The sequence below is a fragment of the Neolamprologus brichardi genome, chromosome 4 (genome assembly GCF_056152115.1).
Source record: "Neolamprologus brichardi isolate AB-2024 chromosome 4, ASM5615211v1, whole genome shotgun sequence".
NCBI classification, from domain to species: domain Eukaryota; kingdom Metazoa; phylum Chordata; class Actinopteri; order Cichliformes; family Cichlidae; genus Neolamprologus; species Neolamprologus brichardi.
Genome location: NC_142107.1, coordinates 23,730,597 through 23,747,807, shown reverse-complemented (window position 1 = coordinate 23,747,807; position 17,211 = coordinate 23,730,597). Strand labels below are relative to the sequence as shown.

Genomic DNA, 17,211 nt, shown 5'->3' with positions numbered 1-17,211 from the left:
CAGTGTTACATCTTAGTTTTACTTAAGACCAACACATTAACACAAAATTTACCCAACATTTTACATTTTAGGGCCACCACACCTTGTTTACAAAAAATACACCCTGTTTTTAAGCGAAAATAAAACAAGAAAATTAAATATTTAATTGTTTAGATAATTTTGACTATCTGACTAACTACAGAGTGCTGTATGTTGAACTTCAGTGAGAATTTTTTTTTTGAACCATTTAAATTTTTTAAATGGCACCACATAATCACACCTGGGGTGCTCAGGGGTCAAAAATGTCCCCACTTCATTTGACTGTTTTTTAAAATATAAAGTATAAATTGTCAATCAATTCAGTGTTACACCTTAGTTTTACTTAAGACCAACACACTAACACATAATTTACCCAACATTTTACATTTTAGGGCCACCACACCTTGTTTACATAAAGTACACTGTGTTTTTAAGTGGAAATAAAACAAGAAAATAAAATATTTAATTGTTTAGCTAATTTTGACTATTTGTCTAACTAAAAAATGCTGTATGTTGAACTTTAGTGAGAAAGTTTTTTTTCAAGCGTTTATAAATTTTAAATGGCAGCACATAATCACACCTGTGGTCCTCAGGGGTCAAAAATGTCCCCACTTCATTTGACTGTTTTTTCAAGTATAAAGTATAAATTGTCAATCAAGTCAGTGTTACACCTTAGTTTTACTTAAGACCAACACATTAACACAAAATTTACCCAATATTTTACATTTTAGGGCCACCAGACCTTGTTTACAAAAAATACACCCTGTTTTTAAGCGAAAATAAAACAGGAAAATTAAATATTTAATTGTTTAGATAATTTTGACTATCTGACTAACTACAGAGTGCTATATGTTGAACTTCAGTGAGAATTTTTTTTTTGAACCATTTAAATTTTTTAAATGGCAGCACATAATCACACCTGTGGTCCTCAGGGGTCAAAAATGTCCCCACTTCATTTGACTGTTTTTTCAAGTATAAAGTATAAATTGTCAATCAATTCAGTGTTACATCTTAGTTTTACTTAAGACCAACACATTAACACATAATTTACCCAACATTTTACATTTTAGGGCCACCACACCTTGTTTATAAAAAATACACCCTGTTTTTGAGCAAAAACAAATTGAGAAAATAAAATATTTAATTGTTTAGATAATTTTGACTATCTGACTAACTACAGAGTGCTGTATGTTGAACTTTAGTGAGAAAGTTTTTTTTGAAGCATTTATAAATTTTATATGGCAGCACATAATCACACCTGTGGTCCTCAGGGGTCAAAAATGTCCCCATCTGGTTTGATTGATACTTAATTAATATGAAGTCGATTTTTCCCCCACTTTTAATTAAAACTTAATTCAAACATTTTTAAACATTTTTTTATTCCATTTCAAATTTAAGTCTGATAAAAACCTCATAAAAAGGAATTTTTTCTTTGTTTTCGGGTAAAAAATAAATTAAATCATCAGTTATCGTGATTATCGTTTCACAACCAGAGTCGGTTGCTTTAACAGATGATCACAGACGGGTTTATGTCAAAGTTAATTTAGAAAGCTGTTTTTAAACTACTTCAAGTTTTTTTACTGGCAGCAAATAATCACATCTGTTGTCCTCTGGGCTCAAAAATGACCCCGTTTGCTTTGACTGTTTATAAAGCAAGAAGTATAAAATATCATCCATCTCTGTGTTTCAAGGTTTTATTCAACTTTATTCCAACTCGTTACCTGACAGTTTTCTATATTTTGGCATGGTGGGAACACCAGGGCATGGGGTCTGAGTAAAGGCAAACTTTCATGAGGACAAAGACGTGTCCATATTTGACACAAGCACGTTTGAGCACGTTTGTGTCATGAACGATGATCATCTATTGTGTCTTTATCAAGAAATTATATCCTTTTTGTGCTTCTATAATTAATCTTGTGTCACCTTTAAAACTTCTCTACCAGACTCAGGATGTCATAAACTGGCCGTAGCGACTCTACTGGATGCACGGCAGTAAGAATCAACACACCCACATGTGCCTACAGCTGCATTCGATCCATTTTTCTTCCTCTCTCGTTGTCCCTCCTTTTTTGTCATTGAGTTGGCTGCAGAGCAGCTCATCTGCTGATTGGATGGTTGTTGGTTCAATCTCTGTGTGCTCTAGTCTGGAGTTCTTACCAAGTTGTCCTTGGGCAAGTTACTGAACCCCAACTTGGTCTCTGATGCATCCATTGGCATGTAAACGTTCAAAGGCAGAATACAAGCAGAATACACTGTGTGTAATGCTTTCAGTACTCGAGTAGAAAAGCAACTGAAGGAGTATGGGACCTGGCACATGTGCTTGGACTGTGGTAGATCGTCTTTCTCTGAGGCACATGAGAGACTCATGCATCGTCTGACACTGGGAAGGATAGAAGACCAGATCAATGTTTCCTCACATTACTGCAAATACTCCTCTGTCTCAGCTGACTCCTCTTTCCTGCTTGATTCTTTGTCTTCATCATAATTGAAATGAAAGATGTGTAGTCCTCTGACACATCTTCTATTTCAGTTTCACATTCTGAAAATTCAAGAAACTTCAAGAAGCCCAGTCACTTTCTTTCCAAGCTTCTCAGACTACCATGTCCTGGAGGCCTGAGAACCTACTTGAACATAGTTCAGATTCTTCATCACTTTTCTTCACTTCATAGCCTTCTTCCACTTCTGCAGGTGGGTGATGTGCTTTTTCAGAGAAAGGGTAACATGTGCTCTAAATATTAGCTATATTTTCATTATCTTCTAACCCTGGATCTTCCTGAACATTGATTCTTCCTCCTCATTATACTAGAGGACAATATGTGCTTTGTCCTGCTGGTCATTGCTTTGCACAACATGGTAAAAAAACGGAAGAAAAAAAAAATTAAGACAGACTTTTGCGAGATCTCGCAAAACAAACTCGGGATCTCGCAAAACAAACTCGGGATCTCGCAAAACTTTTGCGAGATCTTGCAAAACAAATTCGGGATCTCGCAAAACTTTTGCGAGATCTCGCAAAAGTTTTAGCCGCATTCTTCCCATTAGCTCGAAGCTAACGGGAGGTCTCGACCTCCCGTTAGCTTCGAGCTAACGGGAAGGAACCGGGAAGGAGCCGGGAGGAACACCGCTTTCCCGGCACATCGTGCCTCGTGCGGCTAAAACGTTTGCGAGATGTATTCTTATAACTGTTACCTTTTTCTTTTACCCCTGGCTATTTGTGTTCATGTTTTGTTGTTTTGTATACTTCATCTGTTCGTATGTTGTATACTCATTGTTTGTTAAATAAAGTTAAAAAAAAAAAAAAAAAAAAAAAAAGGAGGGAAAAAAAAATGGAGGGAAAAAAAAAAAAAAAAGGAGGGGAAAAAAAAAGGAGGGAAAAAAAAAAAAAAAACTTTTGCGAGATCCCGAGTTTGTTTTGCGAGATCTCGCAAAAGTTTTGCAAGATCTCGCAAAAGTTTTGCGAGATCCCGAGTTTGTTTTGCGAGATCTCGCAAAAGTTTTGCGAGATCCCGAGTTTGTTTTGCGAGATCTCGCAAAACTTTTGCGAGATCCCGAGTTAGTTTTGCGAGATCTTGCAAAACTTTTGCGAGATCTCGCAAAAGTCCGTCTTAATTTTTTTTTCTCCCATGTCCCCTGCGGGGCTCCGTACAATACGAAGCACTTTGATGCGACTGTTGTTGTGATTCGGTGCTGTGTAAATAAACTTTCATTGAATATAGAGCACCTGCCTCCTCATTGTGCTGCCTGTTGTTGTTGTTGTTGTGGTTGTTATGACCTTTGCTTGACCCCACACATCAGTGATCCAAGATCAAAGATGTTTGAAAGCAGTATGTTGTGAAAATACGGCTCTTTGCAACACTTTGTACTTTGGGGTCATTTTTGACCCCTGAGGACAGCAGGTGTTATAAAATCCAATAAAAACCCCATAAATAAATCAAATTACTTAAAACTTATTCCAATCACGCATAGTATAGTAATGAATAACTTCTGTTATTTTCAGACCATTTAATGAATAAAAAACACATTTTTGATAGCAAAAGATTTCTTTAGAGGACAAAAATGACCCATGGACAGCACAAGGGTTAAGTTACTTGAAGACGTTTCACCTTCATCCGAGAGGCTTCTTCAGTTCTAAGGTCAAAAGGTGGAGAGTCCCAGATATAACCCTAGTGGGAGTGTCCCCCCACAGAGGGACAAAAGGACCCCCTGATGATCCTCTAATCGCCTGAGCCAAGGTGTGGAACTGGGTGTGGGTCCCAATCAGCCAGAGTTTCGGGTGAGTTCATTGTGAAACCTGGCCCCACCTTATCATGCGAATTCCTGAGGTCAGATGGCCCAGGGTGTGAGAGGGCGTTAAGGCGTCTGGGAAGGGAACTCAAAACTGGATTATAGATGGCAGAGAGTTGGTGTCGTAAACCACCTCCTCTGTTCAAAGATGGTCGCTCACAGTGGACATAGATGCTTCTTTCACTCCTCTTTCAAACCATCTGTCCTCTCTGTCCAAAATGTGAACATTGGCATCCTCGAAAGAGTGTCCTTTATCCTTAAGATGCAGATGGACAGCTGAATCTTGTCCTGTGGAGGTCGCTCTTCTGTGTTGTGCCATGCGCTTGTGAAGTGGCTGTTTGGTCTCTCCAATGTAGAGGTCTGGGCATTCCTCGCTGCACTGTACGGCATACACCACATTGTTAAGTCTGTGTTTTGGCGTTTTGTCTTTCGGGTGAACCAGTTTTTGTCTGAGTGTGTTGCTGGGTCTGAAGTACACCGGGATGTCATGCTTGGAGAAAACCCTCCTGAGTTTCTCTGATACACCGGCTACATAGGGGATAACAATGTTGTTGCGTCTGTCCTTCTTATCCTCCCTCGCTGGTGTCTGATCTTCTTTTCTGTGCCTCTTTGCTGACTTTAAAAACGCCCATTTAGGATAGCCGCACGTTTTGAGTGCTTCCTTTACATGTGTGTGTTCCTTCTTTTTCCCTTCAGGCTTAGAGGGAACATGTTCTGCCTGGTGGTGTAGGGTCCTAATTACTCCAAGTTTGTGTTCCAGAGGGTGATGGGAGTCAAACAGGAGGTACTGGTCCGTGTGTGTGGGCTTCCGGTAAACTTCGATGTTGAGGTTGAGAAGAAGAAGCTGTGTCCCAGAATTCATAGCGCAGCCCTGCTCAGTTTCCAACAATGGCGGCAGCTAGTTAGTTTTAATATGACTCTTATTATTCTTTCTGGGTCACAAAATAAACGTTTAACATATTTTCAGGCGAGAATGTAGCTGTGTAAACCTCAAATATCTGCTCAGTTTATCAAGACACCACATATTTTCAAAAGCGCTCCGACGTTTTCAGAGACGTCTGTTACCCACTAGCTCGATAGCTAGCCGGGGGCTAGGCTAACTAGAGCCATGAGAACACCGGACTCTCGCTAATCGTTTTCAAACCCACCGCCGTCTTTCGCTACTCAGGTTAAACATGATATATAAGTCACTTAGATAACTTAAAAATTTTATTGTTTGGCTTTTTTTTAGTATTTTATTTGTTCCTGAGTAAATCGGTTTGGCTGAGATTAAAGTTATAGTTTTTACACAGCTGAATAAACGTCAAGCAGACAGCTGATTATCAGAAGTGTGAGATGCTCGAGAATTTACTCCGGTGTCCTGTTATATTTTAGATAGCAAGGAGTTTATTAAACTTCACCGAAACAATCTGCAAATTTCATTAAAATTTAATAAACTATCATCTTGTCTTTATTTTTAGTTAGCACTTACCTTAAACACTTAAAGCTGTAAGCTAATGATAGTTATATAAGAGCAGATGCTGCTGGTGTAATAAGCTGTACGTTTTACGTCCAATGGATGATGATCTGATTAGTCGACTATCAAAATAATCGTTTGTGGCAGCCCTAGTCGACATACAACATCTGCATGAAAAATGTTCAAAAGAGTTGGAGCTCTAGTTTTTCTTATTAATAAAACTAGAAGTTGCACTAAATGTTGACATAACAATAAATCATATCACTTCCTCTTGCAATAGATTATCAGCATGCTGGTGCCAGATGTTGTTAGTCTTATATAAACTGTTTCCTTCACCCATTTGACTTGGAGCCAGAACCTCACGATACACTTGGGTACCAAAATTCAGCGTCTTGCATTGAGGAAGGATGGCTCACATCTGGAAAGTTAATCAGGGAGCTAATATTAACTGCAAGATAAAAACTGAATGTGATGCACACACTGACGCCACAGTACAGTGAAGAAATGCACCAACCCTTTTCTCCTTCACTTGCACAGATTCGTGCAATGTAATGTGCATCTGAGACGGCGTGATGGTGACGGCGTCATCATGGGCATGATTCATGATTATTTATGCAGCACGAGTGCTCCAACAATAAATCAGCTGGCAAATCTGTGGGGCAAATGAAAGTCTGGATATTTTTGGTGTTGTTATTCACTCGTTTTCAAATAGCACAACTTCATCATTTGACATATGACGGGTTGTGTTATGCAACAATTATGTGTGAAGCATATCCGTTAGACTGTGGCTCAGATAGTGGAGTGGAATTATGATACACGGTTGATGCTTTGAAACTTGAACAAGACACTGAACCCAAAGTTGCTTCCAGCTGGAGCAACAGTAGAATACTTTGAAGGCCGTAGATCAGGCAGTAAAGGTCCTATATGTGTATTAAAAACTGAGGATTTGAATAAAAGGTATATTTAGGGATGGGTATCGTTTAGGTTTTATCCGATATCGGTACCAAACCGGTACTTTTGAAACGGTGCCGGTGCTTAAAGAATGGAGACCACAAAATTGGTCCAAAAACCTCTCATGTTCAGCTGTTTTTTTGTAAAAAGATAACAATGTTAGCCTTTTCTGCAGCTACGGGGCATATATGGTATCACTCTTGGCTGGAAGCAGCTTAAACAATGGAAAAAACACAAACTTTGTCCAAAAACCTCTCATGTTTAACTGTTTTCCACTTTTTCTTTAGTCATTTTAGCCTTTTTGGCCAGGGTGAAGGGAGTATCTGCCATCAAACAAGAAGACAGCTGCATGTAGCTATGATGATGTTTGCTAGTTCACCTTACATGCATTAATGTAATAACATGGTTAGCCTACTCAACGTAAATTACACACGAACAACATGAAGCTACTCACGCAGAGAAGAACGGCTGCTGCTGCATCATCATCCGTCACCACCACACCCGCAGTAGATGTGCTCGGTGTGAGGTCTCGCAGCAAGCTATCAAATACGGCGCATTTTTCTGCTTTTAAAAAAACCGCTATGCGTCGCCAGGTGTTTCATCAGATTTGAGGTGTTACCTCCTTTGACAGTATCACAGTATCAGCTTAAAGCACTTGTTGCAGGCTGCTGAGTTTGCATCTTTTGCTGTGAAGTACAGCCAGACTTTTGACTGCTTCGTCTGTAGCTCTGCTCTAAAAGAACATACGTACCTGGACCCGCCTACTATCCTCGGAAACGTAAAATGATTGGCTAGAATCTAAAGTGTATGACATCTCAGGAAAAAAAAAAGCACTGAAATGTGCGCTGCTTTTCGGTCTGGTTACTATCGTTTATGTCAGATCCGGTGCCATCATGGCATCCCCAGGTATATTCTTTGTATCTGACTTTGAAACAGTAACATGTTCTTCTCATGAATTGTGTGAAACAATAATGCAAATGTGCAATTTGGTCATTACTAATGTCCATCGATTTTCTTTTTCTGTTCTTTATTTTTGCTCGCTTTAAAATGACGTATTATACGTCCTTCAGTGTTCATTAAGCTGATGTAATTAGCACTCGGATTCCTGTTTTTTTCCTAATGGCTTCTTTGTCATTATTTAACTACTCTCAAGAAAATGAATCAGCACCTTAAGCAGAAGTGTGATTGAAATGATTTCTCTTTTTGCTACGAGGACTATAATTACCACGAGTCACGCTGCAGACTGAAGTGATTAAGTAAATGTCTAAATACTGAATGAAGCTGTTATCTAACTTCAATAAGAGGAAGGAGTTCTTAATACCTGACAGACCAAAAGGAAGAACAGAAACTTTGTCCAGGAATGAGATTGACCCCAACAATTGATTTCATAGAGCACCTATCTCCTTTGTTTAATGAAATATTATTATAGTTGGTCCTGTGGTGTTGGTGTATTCTGGATAAAAAGAAAAATTAAAAATCAGCGGTGGTGGAATAAAAACAAAGGCGTTTGTGTGTGTGAGGTGTCGAGCTGACCTTGTGTGGCAGGACGACAGCAGAGCCTCCACTGATGCCCACGATTGGCACGGCCGTCTGAGTGGAAATGAAGTCCAAGATCTGCGCCACGGCCTCTGAACCCACGTTGTCCTCGAACACCACGCCATGGACACGGTTGGTGGAGAGAGTGTCGCAGATGCGGGTTAGCAGCGCCCGAGGGTTAGTGTTGTTGACCAGCACAGTGATAGGGTTCACCTCCAAGGGAAGGTCCATGAAGTTTTCCCGACTCAAACGCCCCTTGATCTCCGTCTGGTAGGCCGTGCCGCTGAACACCACCGCCACATTCACAGACGGCGTGGGGATCCCAAACGGCCGGCCCGAACAGCCAGGGATGGCGCAGAATAGCAGCAGGAGCAGCAGCGGCGGCACCGGCCACCACGGGGAGTCGCTCCAGCAGCCTAGACGAACGCCCATCTCAGTCACCTACTGCCTGGTGGGTGGGGGGGGGGATAGAAGAGATCGACATGTTAGACGGGAAAATCTTTTTATTGTGTTTGTTTTTACGTTTTGATAAATATAAATGACCCTCCGGCTTCATCTCGGCTCAGCGTGCCGGCCCGCTCGCTGTAATCAGACGTGTAAGAGCCCATTAACGGAGCCCGGAGCAGTATTTTTAGTGTTTGTCAGCGTGCAGCACGAGGCTGTGGCCAGGCTGTTGCGTCTTAGGATGGCAGCTGCCACCCTGCTGCTGTTGGATTCTGCGGTACAACCCAGCAGATGGTGTCCAGCGTTTAATGCAACAAATGGAGAACAAGAGGATTTATCATTTTTCTCTCGTGACATTACTTTTGATGCTATTACTTAATTTCTTTTTTAGCAGCCCAAGGCATTCAGGCTTAATCTGCTGCAGATCTGCATGCATAGTTTTGACGATCATGTGGCATCCACAGTGTCAGAATAACGTTCGTTAGATTACATTTCAACATATCAAAAGATACAAATGCCTTTAATCCTCTGGTGATAAAATCCTTGCTCCTTGTGCAACGCTGCCTCTCTAATGGACTGCAATGCAAGCACTAACTCTCAGCCGTACTATCTTAATTACTTCCAATTGTTGTGCTTTCTGCCCTCTGGAAGGTAATGCAGGAGAAATGCCATAGTTGGGACTCTGCGATGTCAAACCCTGTAATGTTAGTTTAACATTCACGTTGTAAGCAGACAGCGGTTTGTGTTGAGCTGTCAGACAGAGTTAGGCTCGTTGTCAAATCTTTCACAGCAGTGTTTGTGGCCCTCGGGGAGTGCTGCACACTGGGCCCCTGTCACAGAGATCTGATCCACCATGTGATGGAATCCCAGTGGGGTGAATATATTGTAATCCCTTGGTAATCCCGACCAGGCGTCATGGCCTGCGGCTTGATTGTAGTGTATAAACTTATCAAGAGATTTGGCTAGTGCACGGAGCCCGGTGCAGCTCTGTGCTGCGTTTTTCTCTCCGTTCTACATCCTGTGTCGGACCGAGCTGTGAGCTCCTCTGGAAAACACTGCAGAACAAGCATGCAGTGCATGACGGCCAGGCCGGTTCATCTCCAGAATACTTATGAAGGAATTGGGGATTTTTGTCATGTTGCATGCACAGACTCATGGGAAGCTGTTCGTGACGTGTCCTGCATGTGCTACTCGACTCAGGCGGTGCATTTAAATCATTTTAGATGTTGATTAGTCGCCACTGTGAGAGGGCATGTTCTACATCCTGTTCAGTGACATTAGCCGTGTTTCAGCTGACAGCAGTGGAGACGTTTAGGCTTAATGTTTTGGGATTAACATTCATGGAAGAAACACGTGAAGACCTCCTATATATTTAACGAAACCGTAAAACAGCTGAGGCGCATGAATGAAGGCTGAACGCTCAGGTGGTAAAAATGGCATTAAAGCAAAAATGGAGTCATCAGTAACTTTGTGACATGATTTTAATATATTTATTTATATTTTATATTGTATAACCACCACCGCAACAGCTATGGTTCAATTAATTACGACAAAGCAACGCTTTTTTGAATCCGGTGATAGGGGAGGGAAACTTCTGGCCTATCAAGCCCGTGCCGAAGCAACCTGCAAACTAATTCCAAAGGTCAAGTCTGCCGCTGGTGACATAATATCGGACCCAGAGGGAATTAATGAAGTATTTGTTCGTTTCTATTCCAATCTGTACACTTCAAGCTCTTCCCCTCTATCAGAAGAAACTCTCCAAAATATACGTTTTCCAAGAATAGATAGCGATCTGACGAAGGGATTAGGGGGACCGATTACTGTAGTAGAGGTACAAGAAGCCATTAAATCCTTAAACACAGGTAAATCGCCGGGCCCTGACGGTTACTCTGCAGAATACTATAAAGTCAAGACTAAAGACATATTAAAAGGTTCTATTAGGGAATTTAACAGAATCTGGAAATCATTTCTCTTACAGGACACCATCACTTTATTTCCTGAGTCTGAAGTGAACTGAGTGAAGCTACATTATAAAGTTTGGATTTTTTTTAATTTTTTTTATCTCATTTTTACTTTATTTATTTGTTTATCCTTTTGTTTTGTTTGGTCCCTTTTTTGTTGTTTTTTGGGGTTATGCTTGTTATGTGTATGGGTCTTGAGATGTTTTTGTGTGTGTGTGGGCAGAGACTGGCTCTCTGTGGTGTCTTGTCTAGTGTGGACCTGGTAGGGGGAGAATTCGGGATGGGGGGGTTGGAGGGTACAATGGACATAAAACTGTTCTGAAATCAAGATCGACTTTGCTGTTGCTAACTTTGTATGTTGGAATATATTTTATATTGTATGTTGAGATCCATGGAGGCTATCGTATTTCAGTTTTTATTTACCGTTCAGATCTGGAGGAAACAGCCTTCAAAGATTCATGATGCAGATACATTACAGCTTGTGAGCGTACGTTTGCTGGGTGCCGACCCCCGAACCCCTAAAGCCAGCCGAATCCTTAAACTGTACTGATACATAAAGGAAAGAGGATTTTCATCTGTCCTTTGGCTAAATCCTCTCAAACCGCTGCTGTGTATACAAGGGCTGCAGGCTCCACTCAGATGTTGAGGATCAAAAGTCACCGTGGACATCCATTGGTTGTAGAGATTTTAGATTTATTACAAAGCAGAGACAATTTCGGCTCTGAAGCAGTCACAAGGTACATACTGTAGTTTGAGCCACGAGCCAGAGACAGGTTGCCTTTTGCGTCATGACGCTGCTGCAAACTGGAATCAGAATGAGTCATACTGTACTTGGTGCCCCACAGAGTGCAACCAGTCACTGCCCAGTTATACCTGATTACGTCTGCATGTAAGCTTATTATTAAAGTGCTCCATTGTTATCTATTAACATTTAAATATTTCAGCAGAAAACAAGCTGGTTCTTTTGTCAGCATGGAGTTCATTTATTATTAGCTTATGTAATATTGACCAGTACCGGTCCGTGAGTCGTTTGGTACCGGGCCGCGAGAGTTGAGGCTCAGGTGTGAAATGTATGATTTTCAAGGTTTTTATCGGTTTTCAGCATGATTTTGTTATCGTTTTTATCGTTTACTCGGTTTTCCTGGGTCTTTTCACGTGTGTTATGAATAAATTTTCTTTTTTCTCGGTACCGGTACTAGTTTTATTTTGTTGTATTTATCCGCGACACCTTAAAGGCCGGTCCATGAAAATATTGTCGGGCATAAACCGGTCCGTGGCGCAAAAAAGGTTGGAGACCGCTGTGTTAGTGCATTTAAATGGCCAACGCTCGGCTGACAAAGAGTTCTAAAACGCCTTCAGGCATTAACATCAGCATACAAACTGTGTGCTGGGAGCTTCATGGCATCGGGTTTCCATGCCTGAACATGTGGAGGTGGCCTCGTACTTTGTACGGGGGCGATCGTGGCTCAAGAGTTGGGAGTTCGCCTTGTAATCGGAAGGTTGCCGGTTCGAGCCCCGGCTTGGACAGTCTCGGTCGTTGTGTCCTTGGGCAAGACACTTCACCCGTTGCCTACTGGTGGTGGTCAGAGGGCCCGGTGGCGCCAGTGTCCGGCAGCCTCGCCTCTGTCAGTGCGCCTCAGGATGGTTGTGGCTACAATGTAGCTGCCATCGCCAGTGTGTGAATGGGTGGATGACAGGTTGTGTAAAGCGCTGTGGGGTCCTTAGGGACTAGAAAAGCGCTATACAAATACAGACCATTTACCATTTACCATTTGTGGATACCTCTGTAGTAAATAAATTTGGGTGGTAGATGATGATTGGCCCACTAAAGAGTCTGCAGTGTTATGATTCAGAAAAAAGAAGAGCTGAAATCCTGCAGCTATAATGGGAAACATTTTGCTTCCTAAACTACAGTGATGGGCTCCTCAGTTTCTAATGCGTTGCTTGCAAGTTGCATAAATATGTGAGATAACTTGTCCCAACTTTAAATTTGTGTAAAAAAAGGGAAACATTTACCTTTTCAGTCTTTTACATGTTGTCTTTGTACTGTGAGATTAAATAAGTAAAGTAGACCACAGTATGTTTAACCTATATAGAGTATAATAACATGGAGCGCTGCATGGTGTACATATGGTACAGACGGTACATTAATGGTTATTCCATACCCACATGAAGAACCTGAACTTTTCCCTGTTAATTGCAAGCTTTCTTCAGCAAGAATGCAAGAAGTCAGATATTTAAGGTTACATGCAGAGATGATGGTTTGGGAGGTTAGTCCCCATTACAGGATTAATGTAAGCACACACACTCCTCTGTCCTATTTATTTCTTACTGCCTCTCTTGGAAAGCTGTCGCCAAAGTCCGTTCTTGTCAAAGGGATTATGGAAAAGCAACGTGACTTAAATAAGTTGCTTCAGAGCAGCCCATACCAGCCACTTTCCTGTTTCCTCTTCTTTTGACAGCTGAACTGTGTAAACAGGCCACCGCTGAGAATGATCTAACATCTGATGAGAGATTAGATTTTAAAAAGTGGACGAGAGACCGAACTAAAGTTAAACGGTGCCAATCGGCAGTATCGCCCCACCAATCGGCAGTGTTCGTATTCTCTGCCCTCACTTAGTTAGAGTTTGACTAACAAACATTTAAGATGTGCTTATCCCCCTCTAGTGGGTGACATACGGAGGAAGCAGTGTCTTTACTGAACGAGCTGAGAAATGCAGACTGATTAAAAATAGCTGCTGGGGCTTTATCGTACAACGACGTTATTTATTTTTAGTCTGTTGTGCTTCCACACTGCTGACACTCAGACATTTTGTTAAGTTGAACAGGTAAATAATGCAAACATCCACATCTGCATGTTCAGCTCATACACATGTTATCTGCTCCCAGAAATTGAATATTGCTGATAAGGCAAATTGGATTTTCTGCACACGGCGACACATACACAGACTCAGTGATAAGAATGTGAGTACATCTGGTTCATGCATATTGAAGTCTTGTACAGTGTGGTTTATTTCCCCTTCTAATGCAGTGTATGTTTCCATGTGAAGCCTTCACCTTTTTCAGCACTGTCTCAACCAAAAGCAGCAGTTTATTTTCACATTTTTAAAACCTGTTTTGTTCATTTCCAGGTCCAGACTTTTATTGTTGGACTCTAAGTAATCCTTAATTTTCTTATGAGGGGGTGGAAGCTTCAACAAGCACCTCTGGCATCTCCCTTCCTCTCCTTTTGACCCAGCTTTCTTCTGATTGGCTGCTCCTTGCAAACAAAGAGCTTGAACAGCTGGTGGGTGGGGCATCTCACAGCCAAAGAATGACCATATAAGGAGATCGCCCATCTGTGGCAACATGCAAAGACACAAGTAAAAAAGAAGCTGTCTGAAACCGAGTGTTTAGAGCCGCCTGAAGCCTGACCCTTTGGGATTATTTGTGCATACACTGACCTCATTATTTGGAAATTTGACCTTGTTTAATATGAGCATCCACCACTGTAACAGTACACTTGACAGAAAATAAGGATTAGCGCAATCAGTGCCCTTTAATTACTTTTGCAACAGCCGTCCTGCCCCACAGTGGGTAGTGAAATCTCATCTTTGCATCCTGCAAACTGCATCCATTCTTCCAAAGTTGCCCACTCTCTGTTTTCTCTGATATAGACCATATGAGTTATGAAACCACATGAAAGAAAGCAACCTGCCATTTATCGATGAGATGCTGCAAAGGTCCTCCAAGTGATTCCTGATCCAGCTCATTAACGTGACGCTGCAGCAGTAAATACATCTGGGTGAGAAGTGTGGTGCAGTGTTTAATGACTCCCTTTATATTCTGGGCACGGCAGCCCTGCTGCAGCTGTTTAACAATGTGCACCTGTCCCGTCTCCTGCTACTTAATCAATACACTCATCCATGGATCCGCAGCCTGCTGCGTCTGTTTCACCTGCTGATAACAGTCCAGCAGCTTCCTCTTGATCCAGGGCTGTCAGAACTCCATGATCAAGCAGATCTATGACTTTTATGGGACTCGTATGAACGTTAGGGCTTCCCTATCGTTGCACCGGGTAGGCAAACACTACACACTTAAATTAGCTCTATTGTTCCTCTTGTGACCAGTTCTTCCTAAAATAGTGAAATACACCATCTTTAGCAAAGAAAGAAAGACGTCTACTAGGTTTGTAGGAACATAATTAGCTTTTTAGTGAGCTCAGTTTGACACGGCAGAGGCAGAACTTACTGAATCACTTTATAGATAAAATCAAATCAGTGGTATATCCTGATCACTGAGCGCCAATCCACCAAATCAAAAAGAATGAGCTAATTAATGAGACCTTTTAGTGAAACTAAGAGATGTAGGTACTCCAAATCAAGACTTTTTAAAGGTAACCAGATAGCATAGATATAAATGATGTCAGATTATTCCATCACAGGTCAAAGTTGTTCAACAACTTTTTGTCTTGGCATGAAAAGTAAAATATCTCTTATTTATTTCTTTCTTTTACTTATTTCTTCAGTAAAAGCCAATCTTCATCAGCATCTATTCATATATATTAGAGGTGGTAATCACCATACATCCCACGATACGATATTATCACAATACTTAACGCACGATACAATATTATTGCAATTTTTTAAAATATTTTGCGATATTCAGATTCTGTACATAAAGGTAAACTTTATCAATATTCATTTTATCTAATATCAAAGTCTCACACTCAGTCTTTCTCTCATTTCAGTTTTATTGTTGACAAACTGAACGGTTTGTATTACAGTCTAGTCCAACTTAACTGAATCAACCATCTGGTACAATTATAGCTATTCTGAACTATGCAGTTTATGAAAACTATGCAGCCCCTTCAGCAACTGAAGAATTTGAAAGTAAATTAAAACAAAATATAATTTTACATTAAATAAAAAAGTTTTAAACTTAATTAAAATAAAACATGTCTTAAATTAAAATAAGTAAACTGTCACATTTGGACAGTGAAGGAATGTCAGGATTCTTGCTCAGAAAAAGGATCAACATGCTCTGGAGTCAGAGCACAAAATTGTAACAAAATATCGATTTCTGCTGTCCCTGTATCGATACATTATTAGCAAACAAAATATCACCATGCTACACAGTATCGATTTTTTCCCCCACCCCTAATATATATATATATATATATATATATATATATATATAATTTTAGAGGTAAATAAATAACTTACTTTGAAGTAAAGCGAGCGTTTGCAGACAAATTGAAATCTTTCATGGAAACTACGACATCTCACAGGGAGGTTTTTAGTGCAGCACCATCACCCTGCAACTGCTCACTAACCGAATAAGGAAATTCACATCTTTATTTCATCTTCTGCTTGTTTAAATGTAAGTATTACTGTACAGGAATAGAGCTTTCCCAGTTTATTGGATGTACTGTAGCTTGCTAATCTTGTTGGGGACTGTAGAAACATTTTTCACTCCAGAACTACGAAAACAAAAGCTTCAAAAAACTTCAAAAAGTGTGTCGCAGCTTTTGAGCTTCGTTTTTTCTCAGTTTGTTCTACGTCACTGCCCGCTGTGGGTATCCTGCAGACAGGATCAGAGCTTTCCAGGCTTGAAAGAGGTTTCTTTAATAGAATGTAATAAATGCAACCACCCAGCAAACACAAGCCACAGTTTGACCTTCTCTGTTACAAAGAGTCAGGATTCATTTACCACCAGATGATTACACCTGTATGAATATGTTGAACTAATCTCTGATTAAAAAAATACAGCCACGCTAATCTCTTTAAATCTGCACCCATTTAACTAATCTGTAGAATCATCATCCTCATAAGTACAGTGGGAGCAGGGTGAGGTGAGGCAAAAAAAGGAAAAACATCGGCATCTAAAAATATCCACAGTGTGACATAGTTGGCGCGTGTCCGCCGTTTTTGGTTGGAGCCCAAATGAAAAGTGTTTTGTAAACATTTCCTATACGAGCTGTTCTGCAGTCAGACGCTCTACAGCACGAGCTTCGCTAAACGTGATCAATCCTCGATATCTTCTGACTGATCTCAAATAAACTAAACATCTGGAGCCAGATCTTTGGATATATCTGCGACCCAGGACAACCTACCACTAAGACCGCTGTGCAGGTCCTGACCGAACCTTTGAATCACACTATCAAGGTTTCCTATCCCCTTCTGATCTGTGTACTTTTACTCAGAATACAGAAAAGCTAAGACAGACCGAGTCTGTGCCAAATCCTGTCCTCAGTTTGTAGTTTCTCTCTGACTGTTCGCTGCTCTAAGCTGCTCCAGTTAAACAGCTTATATCATTAATTATAGGCCACTGAAAAACCACAGCATGGCAGTAAATACACTGTTAGCTCTGTTAGAGTTGTATTCAAACACATTAAGACAATAACTGCTCTTTGTTTCCGTGGGACCGAGTCTGGCACGGCTCCACATCGTCTGGCGCTGGAGTTAATTAACAAAGCAACACCAGTTCCTCAACTGCAGTTTAGCAGATAACAAATATTATGCTGTATACAGCTGTTCTACACGTTTATTTATTCAAATAATGATGATTCAGATAAATGTAATC

General features: G+C 40.8%; 1 protein-coding gene across 1 annotated transcript in view; it reads right to left on the bottom strand.

Annotated features, from left to right (window-relative positions):
* The window catches only part of grin2ca (glutamate receptor, ionotropic, N-methyl D-aspartate 2Ca), an 89,409-nt gene that overhangs the window by 58,784 nt on the left and 13,414 nt on the right, over positions 1–17,211 (bottom strand). Inside the window, exon 2 of the mRNA XM_006801942.2 lies at positions 8,240–8,690. Within this exon, the coding sequence (XP_006802005.2) occupies positions 8,240–8,674 (435 nt within the window). The 5' untranslated portion in view covers positions 8,675–8,690. The remainder of the gene's footprint in view (positions 1–8,239; positions 8,691–17,211) is intronic.